At 38.4% G+C, this 13,376-nt stretch overlaps 1 protein-coding gene across 2 annotated transcripts in view; it reads right to left on the reverse strand.

Moving 5' to 3' along the window:
- EXT2 (exostosin glycosyltransferase 2) overlaps positions 1-13,376 on the reverse strand; it is a 1,719,054-nt gene that overhangs the window by 467,240 nt on the left and 1,238,438 nt on the right. For both annotated transcript variants that reach the window (XM_044078315.1, XM_044078314.1), the window contains exon 10: positions 5,316-5,482. In XM_044078315.1, the coding sequence (XP_043934250.1) occupies positions 5,316-5,482 (167 nt within the window). The remainder of the gene's footprint in view (positions 1-5,315; positions 5,483-13,376) is intronic.

Consider the following 13,376-nt stretch of genomic DNA (forward strand, 5'->3'; position numbering starts at 1 on the left):
GTCTGTGGGACACTTGCATGAAATACCCTGGGACCCCTATCAGCACACATACAATGGGAGCATGCATGTACCATACATAGCTTGTAAATACTGAAGGCTTTGGTATACTGGCTAGATGTTGGGCTATCCTTGGCAGGAGATCCTTTACATAACGAATACTATAACAGTTATATGGAAGGACATCTGTAAGTACTGAACACTTTCTTAATACATATAAACACTTTACTAAAAACACAGACAAGCATTTGGTTACAACTGATTTGACAGCACCTGAATGGCATCCTAAACTTAATACTTTCTTGGCTGCCATGCATACTTATGCACAGACCCCCAATGTCTGTAACTACTGGGTTTGTGCATGTATTCCAGCTGAAGATGATGGGGGGGGGGATGTTCCACTGATTCCTATAGCAGTGACTGATTCTGAGCTTCATACTGCATTTCACCTTATTTGTCCTGCTAAAAATAGAAAGAATAAACATGTTTTCACCCCTTTACAGTAATGCCAATTCAATTATCAATGACCTTTAAAAGACATGTTTACTACTGCAAAAATGGCACACTTTTTGATGGAATTAGTACCTGCAATTTTACCTGGAGATTTTATGAGGTTGGATGGCAAGCATGGCAGAATTGCATGAATATTATCACATGTGTGGAAATCAAGCTTAACCCTGGTTATCCACAGACAAGCCTGGTTGTTGTTATATAGGTCATGTTATTCCAGCCATACAACATACAGCTGTTTAACCTTAAGGAAAGATCCACAATGCTCATAACAAGAGAGAGACAGACACACTAAAGACATTCCTAACCCAGTTGGAAAGATAGATGCCTTCTTAATTTATCATAACACTGCACAAAAAAATTCTTTTAAATGGCTTACTCACATGGATCTTGGTGATGGAAACATTTCTGGAGCAGGTATTGTACCTACTTATGGGGCAGTGAAGTCTATCTGGGAGCTTAGGAAGCTGTCTAAGCTCCTGGAAATATTAAGTAATTCCCTTTTTGAGTCCATTAATTTGATTACCTAAGAACTGACTGCAATTTGCAGTGTGGTACTAAAGAGACACATGGCACTTGATTTTACCCTTTCTTCTATAAAGGGGGTATGTGCGCACTCATCCAAATGGGGTCTTGCTCTTTTATTCCTGATGACACTGGTGCCATCCGCAGCAACCCAGAAACAATTCAGAAAGTCTGTTAAATTTTACATGCCAAAGAAATTGACGGTCCCAATGGCCATGGTTAGCCAACCTTTTTTTTTTTTTTGGATGGTGAGGAGGTTTTTTTTTTTTTTTTAATACTTATAGCTGTTATAATTTTATTGTTAGGCCTTATTCTTTTTATGGTGAAAGCATGCATTTTAAAATTATTAGAATACAGAAGGAATGTTAACCTGCAAACAATTGAATCAGTACCACTGACCACAACTGATAAAAATCATAGCACTGCAGAAGATGGTAATAAAGTGTTGCAAGATTTTAGTAAATAATACATGATAATCTCTATAACACAGTGTTGCAAGATTTTAGTAAAATACATGATAATCTATATAAAACATTAAGGAATTTGAAAATCAATATAATAGTGACTATATTACTGAAGATTATTTACAGTATTCAGATTATTTTTGTTCCATCAAGACGTAGGCATGTTTTCATTGCTAATAAGACTATATTTTTTGAAATGACTGTGTAACAATTGTACATGTCAGAGAGAGAAAGAAACAGTGTAAGAAGAATGCCTGAAAACAACTGAAACAGTGTCCATTCATCTGAGGACTTGTAGTCATTGTACATTCATAGAAAAGCATTATGGTCCAGCTTGTGAGCCAATTTGCTATTCAACTAGTTACATAAAAAATTACATTTATCTGGGAGAGTTTATCTATATGAGGGTGGGATAGAGTTGAATATCTTTGCAAGGTCTAGATATGAGCTATGGACTGAGTTTCCCTCATCCATTGGCTCAGTAATAAAATTTGATGGCCAGGATAAGAGGAACTAACTTTCTGAGCTCTTACATAACAGGACAGCCTGACATGGTTTTGAGGCTGCTGTCTTGGTCAAAGTTCAACACAGAGTTATAGTGGTATGTCTAAAAGCCTACCACAGATATTATGGTACGGGTAGTTTAAAGGTCTTCAAAACTAATGATTAGGGAAGCTCTTAAAGCTTTTCCATAGCCTGGTCCATACAGAAGAAAACAACTGGATAGTCCATAATGGACTTAAACTTGAGAGTTTCCACAAAGGCGTGATCCTCTGGAGGGGCTCTAGAGGAATGGGAAGTATTATTCTTTTCCATCTCAGATACAAGCACCTCTGGCTCTTCAGAATCCCTGTCCCTGTCACGGGATACTGAAAGGGACAGAGACCCTCCTTTTTCTTAGCTGCAGTAGATGATGGTTTGGGTTTACCTGCTGCACAAGGCAATAAGCAAATGGAAAGCAGAGTAATGGAAAGCATGGTCCCAACAGTTATAGTAGTGAAATACTTACCCACTGCCTGTGAGCTGGTAAACCATACTTCACAAGTATGTTCTCCTGCATGCATGAGGAGAGGTTCCACTGAACCATACACTCTATGTATGCATCCAACATTAGTTATAGTAGTGAAATACTTACCCACTGCCTGTGAGCTGGTAAACCATACTTCACAAGTATGTTCTCCTACATGCATGAGGAGAGGTTCCACTGAACCATACACTCTATGTATGCATCCAACATTAGTTATAGTAGTGAAATACTTGCACACTGCCTGTGAGCTGGTAAACCATACTTCACAAGTATGTTCTCCTGCATGCATGAGGAGAGATTCCACTGAACCATACACTCTATGTATGCATCCAACATTAGTTATAGTAGTGAAATACTTGCACACTGCCTGTGAGCTGGTAAACCATACTTCACAAGTATGTTCTCCTGCATGCATGAGGAGAGATTCCACTGAACCATACACTCTATGTATGCATCCAACATTTGATCTCCCCTTAAAGGCCCATATGGTGTAAGATGACCCAAGGGAGTCTTCCTCAACCCTAGTCATCAAGTCTTGCTCAACTCACAGCAAGCCAGAGAAGACTCCAGTCCTTCCCACACAATAACGAAAAATAACTAGTAAAAGGCTTATATCTTCTTTTTTAAATGCCTTAAGAAAAGCATCTGGTACTAAACATTACAAAACAAAAGGTCTCTTCCATATCCCCAAATTGGCACATCACTTCTAATAAGAAAGACCAACTAGAGAAAATACCTAATTCTACTATCTAGGATTATGGGTCAACCAAAATCAACATTTTCAGCATCATACTACTATAATAAAGGCCAAAATGAATCAACTATTTTCTAGTGCACAAGCATTCCATATTTTCTTTCACTAGACAGCAGAAGTACAACTAGAATGCACCCTAACTACTATGTCCACTGCCTCCATGAAGAACAAAAAAACTACCTAACCTAAAGGCAGTTGGCAATCATATCTGCAGATTACCCTATTTCTCACATGGGAGCACTATTATTTTACACAAGCGAAAGCAAAATAGCTAACTATAAAACAAATGCCAGATAATTTTAGGCTCCCTCATATTCACACTCATAAAACTATGATTCCCTCCTCCTTTCTGACCAGTTGCCTAACAACTAAATCTTCAAACCATCTTCAAACCATCTTCTTAGGTCATTTCCCTCCTACAGGAAATGCAATCCAGACACCAGAAAACAATATATTTAGACTGTCAAAATTTCAAAGATTCTTTGTTTTCCACCATTAAAAGTTATTACCTTTTACAATGAATTTGAATTAAAATTTAAAAACAAAATTATCTACATTGAGGTAAAGTGCATGTGATTTTCTTACTTCACAGGAATGACATGACTACCATCATCCCAAGCTCTACTGACATTAAATCAACTTATCAAAAATTACTAACATAAGGTAAAACAACAGTAATTCAACAATCGAATTCTCCAACATTCATACTGCAATTTTGTATATAATGTACAGAGTTACACATATTGTGTATTAACAACCACCATGATGCACTACCATGCTCTACAACATGACATCTCCAGCCTATGCCTCTTCACACTGAGCACATTACAGCTTACATAGCTGACTGATCTAGAGTATACATCTTCTAAGGTAGGTCATTCAAGCCTATGCAAAGACTGTAAAGTTTACTTTGTGTATCAATTTTCAGTACCTTTTTATGAACTATACACATCTGACTGACTCAAGACTGGGAAAGGAGTGTGACAAGGCTGCACATTCTTGTCCTACTTATTTAATTTATTTGCTGAGTATACCACATGAAATGCTGTATTAGGTGAATCAGATGTTGGAATCAAAAATGCTAGGAAAATATTAACATCAGATTTACAAATATCACTCTGATTGTTGAAAGGTCGGAAGAGTTGAAAAGTTTGTTGAAGAAGGTGAAAGTAGAAAGAACAAAAGCTGGCTAGCTGCTCAATATAAAAAATAAAACAATGTCATCTTATCTCTATCAGTTCTTTACAAATAGCAGGGAAGGAAGAGGAACCATTGACTGATTGTACTGTGATTAATACATAACATCAAAGTTATATATAATAAAAGCTGTAGCTTTCCTAGCAATAATATATTGTTTTGAGAGATGGACTATAAGCAAAGCTGCACAATGGGAAAAAAAAACTATGCTTCTGAATTTGGGAGGGTGAAGAAAATATTTTTTTTTAACTTCATGGAATGCAAGATGGTGAAATCAGTCAATACATTAACAACTAAACCCACACTAGCCACTGTAAGGTGCTATAATAAAAATAAAACTCAAATCCTCTGACCACAGTAAGTGAAGAAAGGATTCAATTGAGAAGTCATCGATACTGAAAAAGATCAAGGACATAAGAAACAGCAGCAGACAATAAGATGGACAAACTGCATTACTGAAATAAGAAATATACATTTGCAACAACTTAAAGAATTAGTTAACAGGTTTGGAGTTAAAATATTTGAGGTCATGAAGACTCAAACTCAACTAAAAGACTAAACAACAATATCCTCTACTACTGTTCATATTATCCAGTGTTTTTTATATTCTGTATTATTCTTCAAATTGTTAAATATTTTGTATTAGCCTGGATGGCTTCAAAATGCTCCACTTGGATCAATGATCTGTCCTAGAACACAAATTAAAATTCCCTACATTTCAGACAAATTGTTTGGTTACACTAAACAGGTAATATCTCAGGCGGTAAAATACAGCACACACGTTAAAAAAAAATTATGAAAGTCAAGAGAAGAGGCCAGATTGGGCAGAACTGATAGTTACCTCATAGCCAAACTGCAGTTCATCAGATGTCAGCATGATGATATCATCATCTATGGCCAATACAGCCTCGGTTTCAATTTCATCATAAGGGAAGAAACGGTTACTCAGCTTGTTCTCCTTTGTTTTTACAACTTTGAGAGGTACTCCAACTTTTGGCCACAAGGACTCTGAGAAACACGAGAAGCACAAATTATAATATGCGTTAATATAGTTCTTATAATCTTTAACTACGCAGTGCATGTAGATTATTAAACAGTGCAAATGTTGCTAATACTGCCAAATTCAAAATGCATCATGTGCTTACCCACGTCTGAGTACCAGCAACTTCAAATGTGACTAAGTGAGCCCTATTTAAGTAAAGGAACATGAACAAATATTTAACTAACATGTTAAGGTGATACTAACAGATTTCTTATACATCTGCCAGTTATGTCTGTTTGCTATTTTCTGTTTTGTCCACTACCTGAAACAGAAAAGATTACAAAGCTCTATACAAGACAGCACATACTTCTGCTAATCGATCCATCAAACCCCAGCTATAATGTTTGTCAATTCTAATAAGTTAAAAAAACAATATAATTGGCACATTAGTGCAACATATGCAGGTGCAGTAACACAACTAAAACAAAGAACCTCCAAAAGCAGGTTACAACATACCTAAGAATGCAAAAAGGAAAAGTTTTATTACATGAGTAAGGTTTAAAAGAGGGACTTCACCCCTTATACAACCTTACTCGTGGGATAACCCTAACCTTGTCATTGTTATTAACCCGGCCATATACACTAGCTTATCAAAAATCCTTTCATTAACAGTATAACTATACAAGACACCACACAGCATATAAACCATCATGAACAGAAAACATGCAAAGTCTCCTTACCTAACCCTTACTCTAACCTTAATGTGGAAACAGTTGCAGATACAGTCACGACCTGTTAACAAAAAAACATACGAACTACTATTTCTATCACTTTCCTAAGCCCTAAATCTAACCCTAACCTGCAAACACGTGCACCCACATTTCTGTAGCTTTCGGTATTTTCAAAAGCTTTCCATTAAAAGAAAGACCCACTTATCTCCACTTCAGCACAGCTCAAACACTCTAGTAAGACTTTTACAGCAGACTGCTCAATATATTCAGAAGTCAACGAAAGTGACTTAAGAATTAAATTGAGAACAATACACTCTATGACAAGACGTGTAACTGACAGAGTATACTGCAACCATAGAAACATATACATACACAAACTTTGTAAATATATATAAATATGTAGCTGTGTGTGTGTGTGTGTGTGTGTGTGTGTGTGTGTGTGTGTGTGTGTGTGTGTGTGTATAAGGGTACAAATGGAGAGAGAGGTCAGAAGGTAAAGGAAAGTATTGCTGGAATTGAATTCATCCTCAAGTCTTGGTGAGTACCTTTATTAGGCAGACCACGTTTTTCACAGAATTTCACTAAGATGACACTGATATATAGACTATGTTTTATATAGCATACATCATGGACAGAAGAAGATTAAAAAAATAAAAAAAGACAGCTGGGTGCACAAGACCCAGGATAAAAAAGTTCTCAATCCTAACAGGAGCACTGGTGCCAGGACATGAAAAAATAAAAGTGCAGAATCCTCAAGGCATGAAAACATTTCTACCCCCCCATTGTAGAAGGAAGTAGTAGGTCACAAAAACTAATAGGCCAAAAAAGAGCCATAAAGACGATACAGTGGATTACTGAGGATAAGATAGAAATTATGTAGTGTTACTATTACGCAAGACACCCAGAATTTCCAGACATAAGATGTACAAAATTATTAAGAGAAAAATAAGAGGAAAGAAAAATACTTACACAAGAAAAACTGACAGAAGCTTCAAACAGAAGTTTGCTTTCATTAATACAACAGATTTATGAAAATAATAATTTAGACCATTGGGCTGTTTGGAAAACAAAGTGACTGAGGAAGTGTGAAAATATAAAGAACAAAAAGAAATATGGACGTGGGAAAGAAAGAGCTCTGAAATGATGCAATATTTATGCAAAGGAGAAAAGCAAATTAATAAATACAAAAAGGCAGCCCCAAAGATAGTCAAAGAAAAATACAGGCAAATGAATCCAGATATGGAAGATTTCACAATACAAAAAAATAAGATCACAAAGAGGGAGTGTACAACAGACGATTCGTAAAATAGAAGTTAAAAAAACAGAAGTTGAAGTTATGGAATACCTGCGAAGTGAAGGATTTAGGGTAGAAGGTCTAACACAGGTTATATCACAGCATGATAGAAAAATGAGTCCCCAAAGTAAGGAGAAACAAGAGGAACAGGAGACATTTGAAGAAACATGGACATGGGAAAGATAGAGAGATTTAATATGTTACAATATTTATGAAATGAAAAAAGCAAAACCAATCAATACAAAAAGAGCAGTACCAAACGTACTTCAAGAGAAATGCAGGCAAGGGCATCCAGACATGGAAGATTTTACAATACAAAAACAGAGAGGAAAAGTAAAAAAAGAGGATTAGTAATGAAGAAATTAAAAGAAATACAAACTGAGTTTATGGATCACCTGCAAAGTAAAGGATTTAGTGTAGAAAATCTAACTCTGATAATATCACAGCAGGATAGAGCACTGGATCCCCCAAATTACGGAGAAACCACTGGAGTGGGAAACATCTGGTCAGTTGCCATATGCAGATACTTTGGAGCCTTTCACAGGAAACCAGTACAAATGTTCAGTTGGAGTTGCACAGCAAGGGAAGGAAAAAGAAACTGTGACAACTCTGATGCAGTCAATGTTGTATAGATCAGTGAGTTCCCATATAAAAGAGCATACGGCACAGGAAGTTGCTCTGGAACTTTCTATAGAATGCCCGCAGGAAATGCAAAACACAGAATATAACCTCAGTTTTTGCTTGATTTAATTGAGATGGACAGACATATTAAGATCAATGAAAGAAATTGACTACAAAAAGTCAATAAAACCCAGTAACTTAGAAGTTTGATAAAACAAATGAACACAGTAATTAGGACTGTTCAAAGGCACTCATGCGATACAACAGAACTAAATAGGATATACTACTGTGCAGCTAAATTAATAACAGATAAAGTCTTACCACAAAAATACAGGCTAGTAAGGGAAAGGAAGGGAAGAAATCAAATGCCATCATGGAATTTTCGAAGAGAGAAAACTATAAAGCAATTAAGACAAGAAGTGTCACTGTTAGAAGAGTAAAGAAGAGGGAACAGAACAAAAATACTCTCAAGAAAGTTGTGATAAAAGCAATGCACAGTATCAAAACAGATCAAGATCTATAGTGCACTATCGCAAATAATAAAGCAAAAATATCAGCACAGTCAGAAAAACATAGATGATATGCAGATAAATATAAAGGAAACATACAAAATAAGCAATTTATTGATGACCCAAAAAAGTTTTATAGAGAATTGGGAAAGAAGGCAAAAGGAATAGAAACACCACCAAAAAAAAAAAAGAAGAAATAGATATATTTTGAAGAAATATCTATGAAGATCTTGTGGAACATAACAAAGATGCTAAATGGATAGAAGAAGTAAAAGAAAGAATAAGAAGTTCAGATGTATAGGACATGAAACGGGATGAAATAACAGCCAGAGAGACTGAAACAAAGTTAAGCAAAGCTCCTGATTGGAAAAGCCCTGGCCCAGATGCAGTACCTAACTTCTGGCTAAAAGCATTAACATCTTTGCATGAAGATTTAGCCATGCGTAAGAACTATTTATATGTGCACCCCAAACAGACTTCAGCTGGTTAATATCAGGAAAAACAATACTCCTAATTAAGAGCAAACCTGCAAGCTAACCTTAAAAACTACAGACCAATAGCTTTGCTTCCAACGATGTATAAACTATACACTAGAATTGATGCCTACAGAGTTTATAGTCATTTAGAAGAAAACAATCATGGCAATAGAACAAAAGGGTAATAACATTTATGGAACAAAGGTTCATTTGTTGTTAAAGTCATAATGGAGAACCCTAAAAAGGGAAAGAATCTAAGTATGGCATGAACAGACTACAAAAAAGCATTTGACAGTATCCCACATCCATTGATAAAAGAGTGATTAAAAATGTACAAGATAAACCCAACACTGATTGAATACATTACAGTGACCATGAAACAGTGGCAAACCACTTTGCAATTAAGCCATGATAAAGGAAAAATTATTATTCCAGGGCTAAAAATTTAAATAGGGATATTCCAGAGTGACTCTCTTTCACCACTGCTGTTTTGTCTTGCCCTTAACACATTAAGCTGTCTACTTAACAGATTAGGTCACGGCTACAATTTTGCTCCCAGAAAACAACAAAGTGTAAAGACTTATCTTCTTTTTGTAGATAACTTAAAACTGTATAGTTCATCAGATGAGGAACTGAACGCACAACTGCAAGTGGTCAAAACATTTTCAGATGATATAAAAATGTCATTTGGTCTTGATAAATGTGCAAAAGCAACCTTTAAAGCAGGAAACCTGCAGCACCAAGAAAACATCAGTTTTGAACAGGAATGTGATATAAAAGAACTTGAACAAGAGTTGCTGTATAAATATTTGGGAACTGATGAAAGACCAACAATAAAACATGAACAAATGTGAATAAAACTTAGTAAGAACTATTTTAGAAGACTAAAATTAATACTGAAAATAGCACTGGCATCTAGGAACAATGTCCAGGCTATAAGCCAATTTGCTCTTCCTGTCCTAACTTACAGTTTTGGCGTGACTGACCCAAAAAGGTGTTGGACAGGTTGGAAAGGAAAACTAGAAGGATGTTTTATGTTCATCAAATGATTTATAAAAATCATTGCATACCAAGACTATATATTCCCCATTCTGAAGGAGGTATGGGCCTCCTTGAAATTGATTACATGTACAAATCTGCTGACGTCACAAGACCCAAACACAGTAAAAGTTTTGAAACATGAGCAGAATAAGTCTAAGATGACTTCTCAGCTTAGTTTAGTAGAAGTATATCGGTGTCAAGCAGGAATGGAAATCAAACCTGAAGTAGATAAAAATCAGGCAGCAACTGAATGTGCCAAAACACAAAAGAAAGAATATAAGGTAAAGGATCAGGTGTGAAGGCAGGAAGTGTGGAAAATGCATAAATATAGTTGCAAGTATAGAAAACTCTTGGAACATCCTCATGCGGATCAGGATCAAATGCAGAAATGGTTAAGGAAGGGTGAATTTAAACCAAAAGATGAAAGGTTAATATTGGCGGCCCAGGACAGTGGACTTCATACACAGTGGTTTACAAAGTCCACTGAACATGTGGGAGAAACAGAAAAAAAGAAGTTATGTCTTACCATAACATTCCATCTGAGTTGTTGATCTTCTTCCAGTCATCACAGATGGGTTCAGTTCCGAGCCCTCGGAACTGAGTCAGCCTTATACCAAGTTGCGTGCACCAAAAACTCTCAAGCTAAGCTGCTACCCACAATGCCCTTTGCTCAGTTACCTCAGATCGAGTTTGCATTCAACATATACAGAAAGAATAAGCCAGAGGCCATCTCTGCGCAGAAACCCTAATACACCACGAAGACCCAGAAGATCCACCAGGAACCTTAGGAGGGGGTTGGTGGGAGGGTGTGATGACTGGAAGATCATCAACAACTCAGATGGAACATTATGGTAAGACATAACTTCTTTATCTGAAGTTGTTAATCTTCTTCCTATTCATCACTGATGGGACAGAGTCCCCAGCTACTTGGAGAACCTGGGTGGCCCTTATGGAAGAACATTCCTGATAACCATTGAGCCAAAAGCTGCTCTTCCCCTGGAGATCAGAACCAATGTTTGATAAAAGTGTGGGGCTTAGCCCAAATGGCAGCTGCACAAATGTCATCCATGGAGGCCCTAGAGTGGAAGGCAACAGATGCTGCAATAGCCCTAGTTGAGTGAGCTTTGATTTGGCCTGGCTTAGATCCCTCTGTAAGTGAATATGTGAAGGTGATGCAATCCCTGAGCCATTTAGACAATGTAACTTTTGATACTGCACCTCCCACTCTAGGGCCAGCAAAGGAAATGTAAAACTGGTCTGACTTGCGGAATGATTTAGTTCTGTCCAGATAAAAGCATAATTTCTAGGAACATCCAGGGAATGTAGGCAGTATTCTCCCTTGTTTGAGTAATTTGGGAAAAACACAGGGAGCTCAATGGACTGGTTAATGGAAAAGTCCGAAACCACTTTGGGGAGAAAGGATGGGTTAGTTTGAAGTGATCCTCTGTCCTTATGAAAGATCAGATAAGGGCTCTTGATACATAATGCTTGTAATTCCGAAATTCGTCTTGCTGAAGTTATAGCCACCAGGAATAAGGATTTCCAAGGTAAGAATTTTAGATCACAGGTGGCAGCCGGCTCAAACGGGGGCAGTGAGAGAGCCTGCAGAACCCAGGACAAATTCCATGCCTCCACTGGCTGTCTGATGGGAGGCCTGCTGTGAAAAATGCCCTTGAGGAAGGCCTTGCAAAGACGAGAGGAGATAAGTGGTATTTCTTCAGAACCGTTATGGTAGTTGGAAATAGCTGCTAGATGGACTTGAATGGTAGAAGCCAAGGCACCTTTGTCGAACAGCTCAGCCAAATAATGAGGAATAGTGGTCACGGGGGCTAAGAACGGGTCTGGCTCCTGATTACTTGACCAAATAGAGAATCTTTACATTTACCCGTGTAAAGTTTTCTGGTGGATGGTTTATGAGAAGCCAAAATAATATCCCGGACAGGTGAAGAAAGGTTTTCTTGCCTGGCAACTAACGGAAGTGGAGAAACCAAGCTGTCAGCTTGAGGGTGGACAGATTCGCAGGAGTCGGCCCTTGTGGGTGAGAAATTAGGTCCTAATGAGTGTCTAGTATCCAAGGAGGTCATAACAGATGAAGTCGGAGGAAGGGAAACTACACTTGACGAGGCCAAAATGGAGCAATGAGGATCACCTTGCTTCTCAACCGAATTGCCTTCCGCAGAAAGAGGGGAATCAGAGGAATCGGAGGGTAAGCATAAAGGAAACCCGTGGGCCAATCATGGACTAGAGCGTCTCTCGGTGACTCCCCGAGAAGGGGAAAGAGGGCAAAGTAGCTGCTGCATTTTGCATTTGAAGGGGAGGCAAAAAGGTCGCAGCATGGTTGGCCCCAGCGACCGAAAATTTCCATAGCCACACTCAAGTTAAGAGACCACTCGTGCGGATGAAGTATGCATCTGCTCAGTCTGTCCACAATCACGTTGGAGATCCCCGGGATGCGCGTTGTGATCAGGAAGTGGTTGGAAGCTTTCGCCCACTGCCAGATTCTCATGGCTTCGTGACAAAGGGGTTAAGACTTGGTCCTTCCCAGTTTGTTTATGTACCAGACCAAGAACATGTTTGTCTGGCTGGACAGCAATCGTTCCGGATGGAAGAAGCAGATGAAAAGCTTGCAATGCCAACAGCACCGTTCTCAACTCCAGGACATTGACATGCAAACTGACCTCTACATTGAACCACTATCTTGGACTGACTTTCCCTGCAAGTGCCCCCCCCCCCATCAGGGAAGCATCCGTGGTCACCGTGGCACTGGGCTGTGGGACTTGGAAGGAACGACACCAAAGACTTTGTCTATACGTATCCACCAGAGGAGATCTTGTTTGCAAATGTTGGTGATGAGAATCTTTGAGTTCAGGGGGTGGAGATTGGGTATCCACTGGGCCTGAAGGAGCCATTGTAGTAATCTCATGTGTAGTCTGGCTAATGGGACTATGGGGATGGCTGTGGCCATAGATCCTAAGGCTTGAAGAATCTTCCTTGCAGACACCTTTCTTTGGAAGAGTGTCACCTGAACTTGTGCCCTGAGTCTCTGAAGCCTGTGGGGAGGAAGATAAATTAGGCTTGATTGCGTGTTGAATGTTGCCCCTAAGAATTCCAGTTGTTGTGATGGATGGAGGTTTGATTTCTGCCAGTATATGGTGATGCCGAATGACTCCACAAGGGCCAAGGTGTAGAGGAGGGCCTTGACCAGGAGATGCTTGGTGAGGGCAGAGAGGAGCCGATCGTCTAGATAT

This window comes from Protopterus annectens, chromosome 7.part0, assembly GCF_019279795.1.
Source record: "Protopterus annectens isolate FY-2018-M chromosome 7.part0, PAN1.0, whole genome shotgun sequence".
In the NCBI taxonomy this organism is placed as follows: domain Eukaryota; kingdom Metazoa; phylum Chordata; order Ceratodontiformes; family Protopteridae; genus Protopterus; species Protopterus annectens.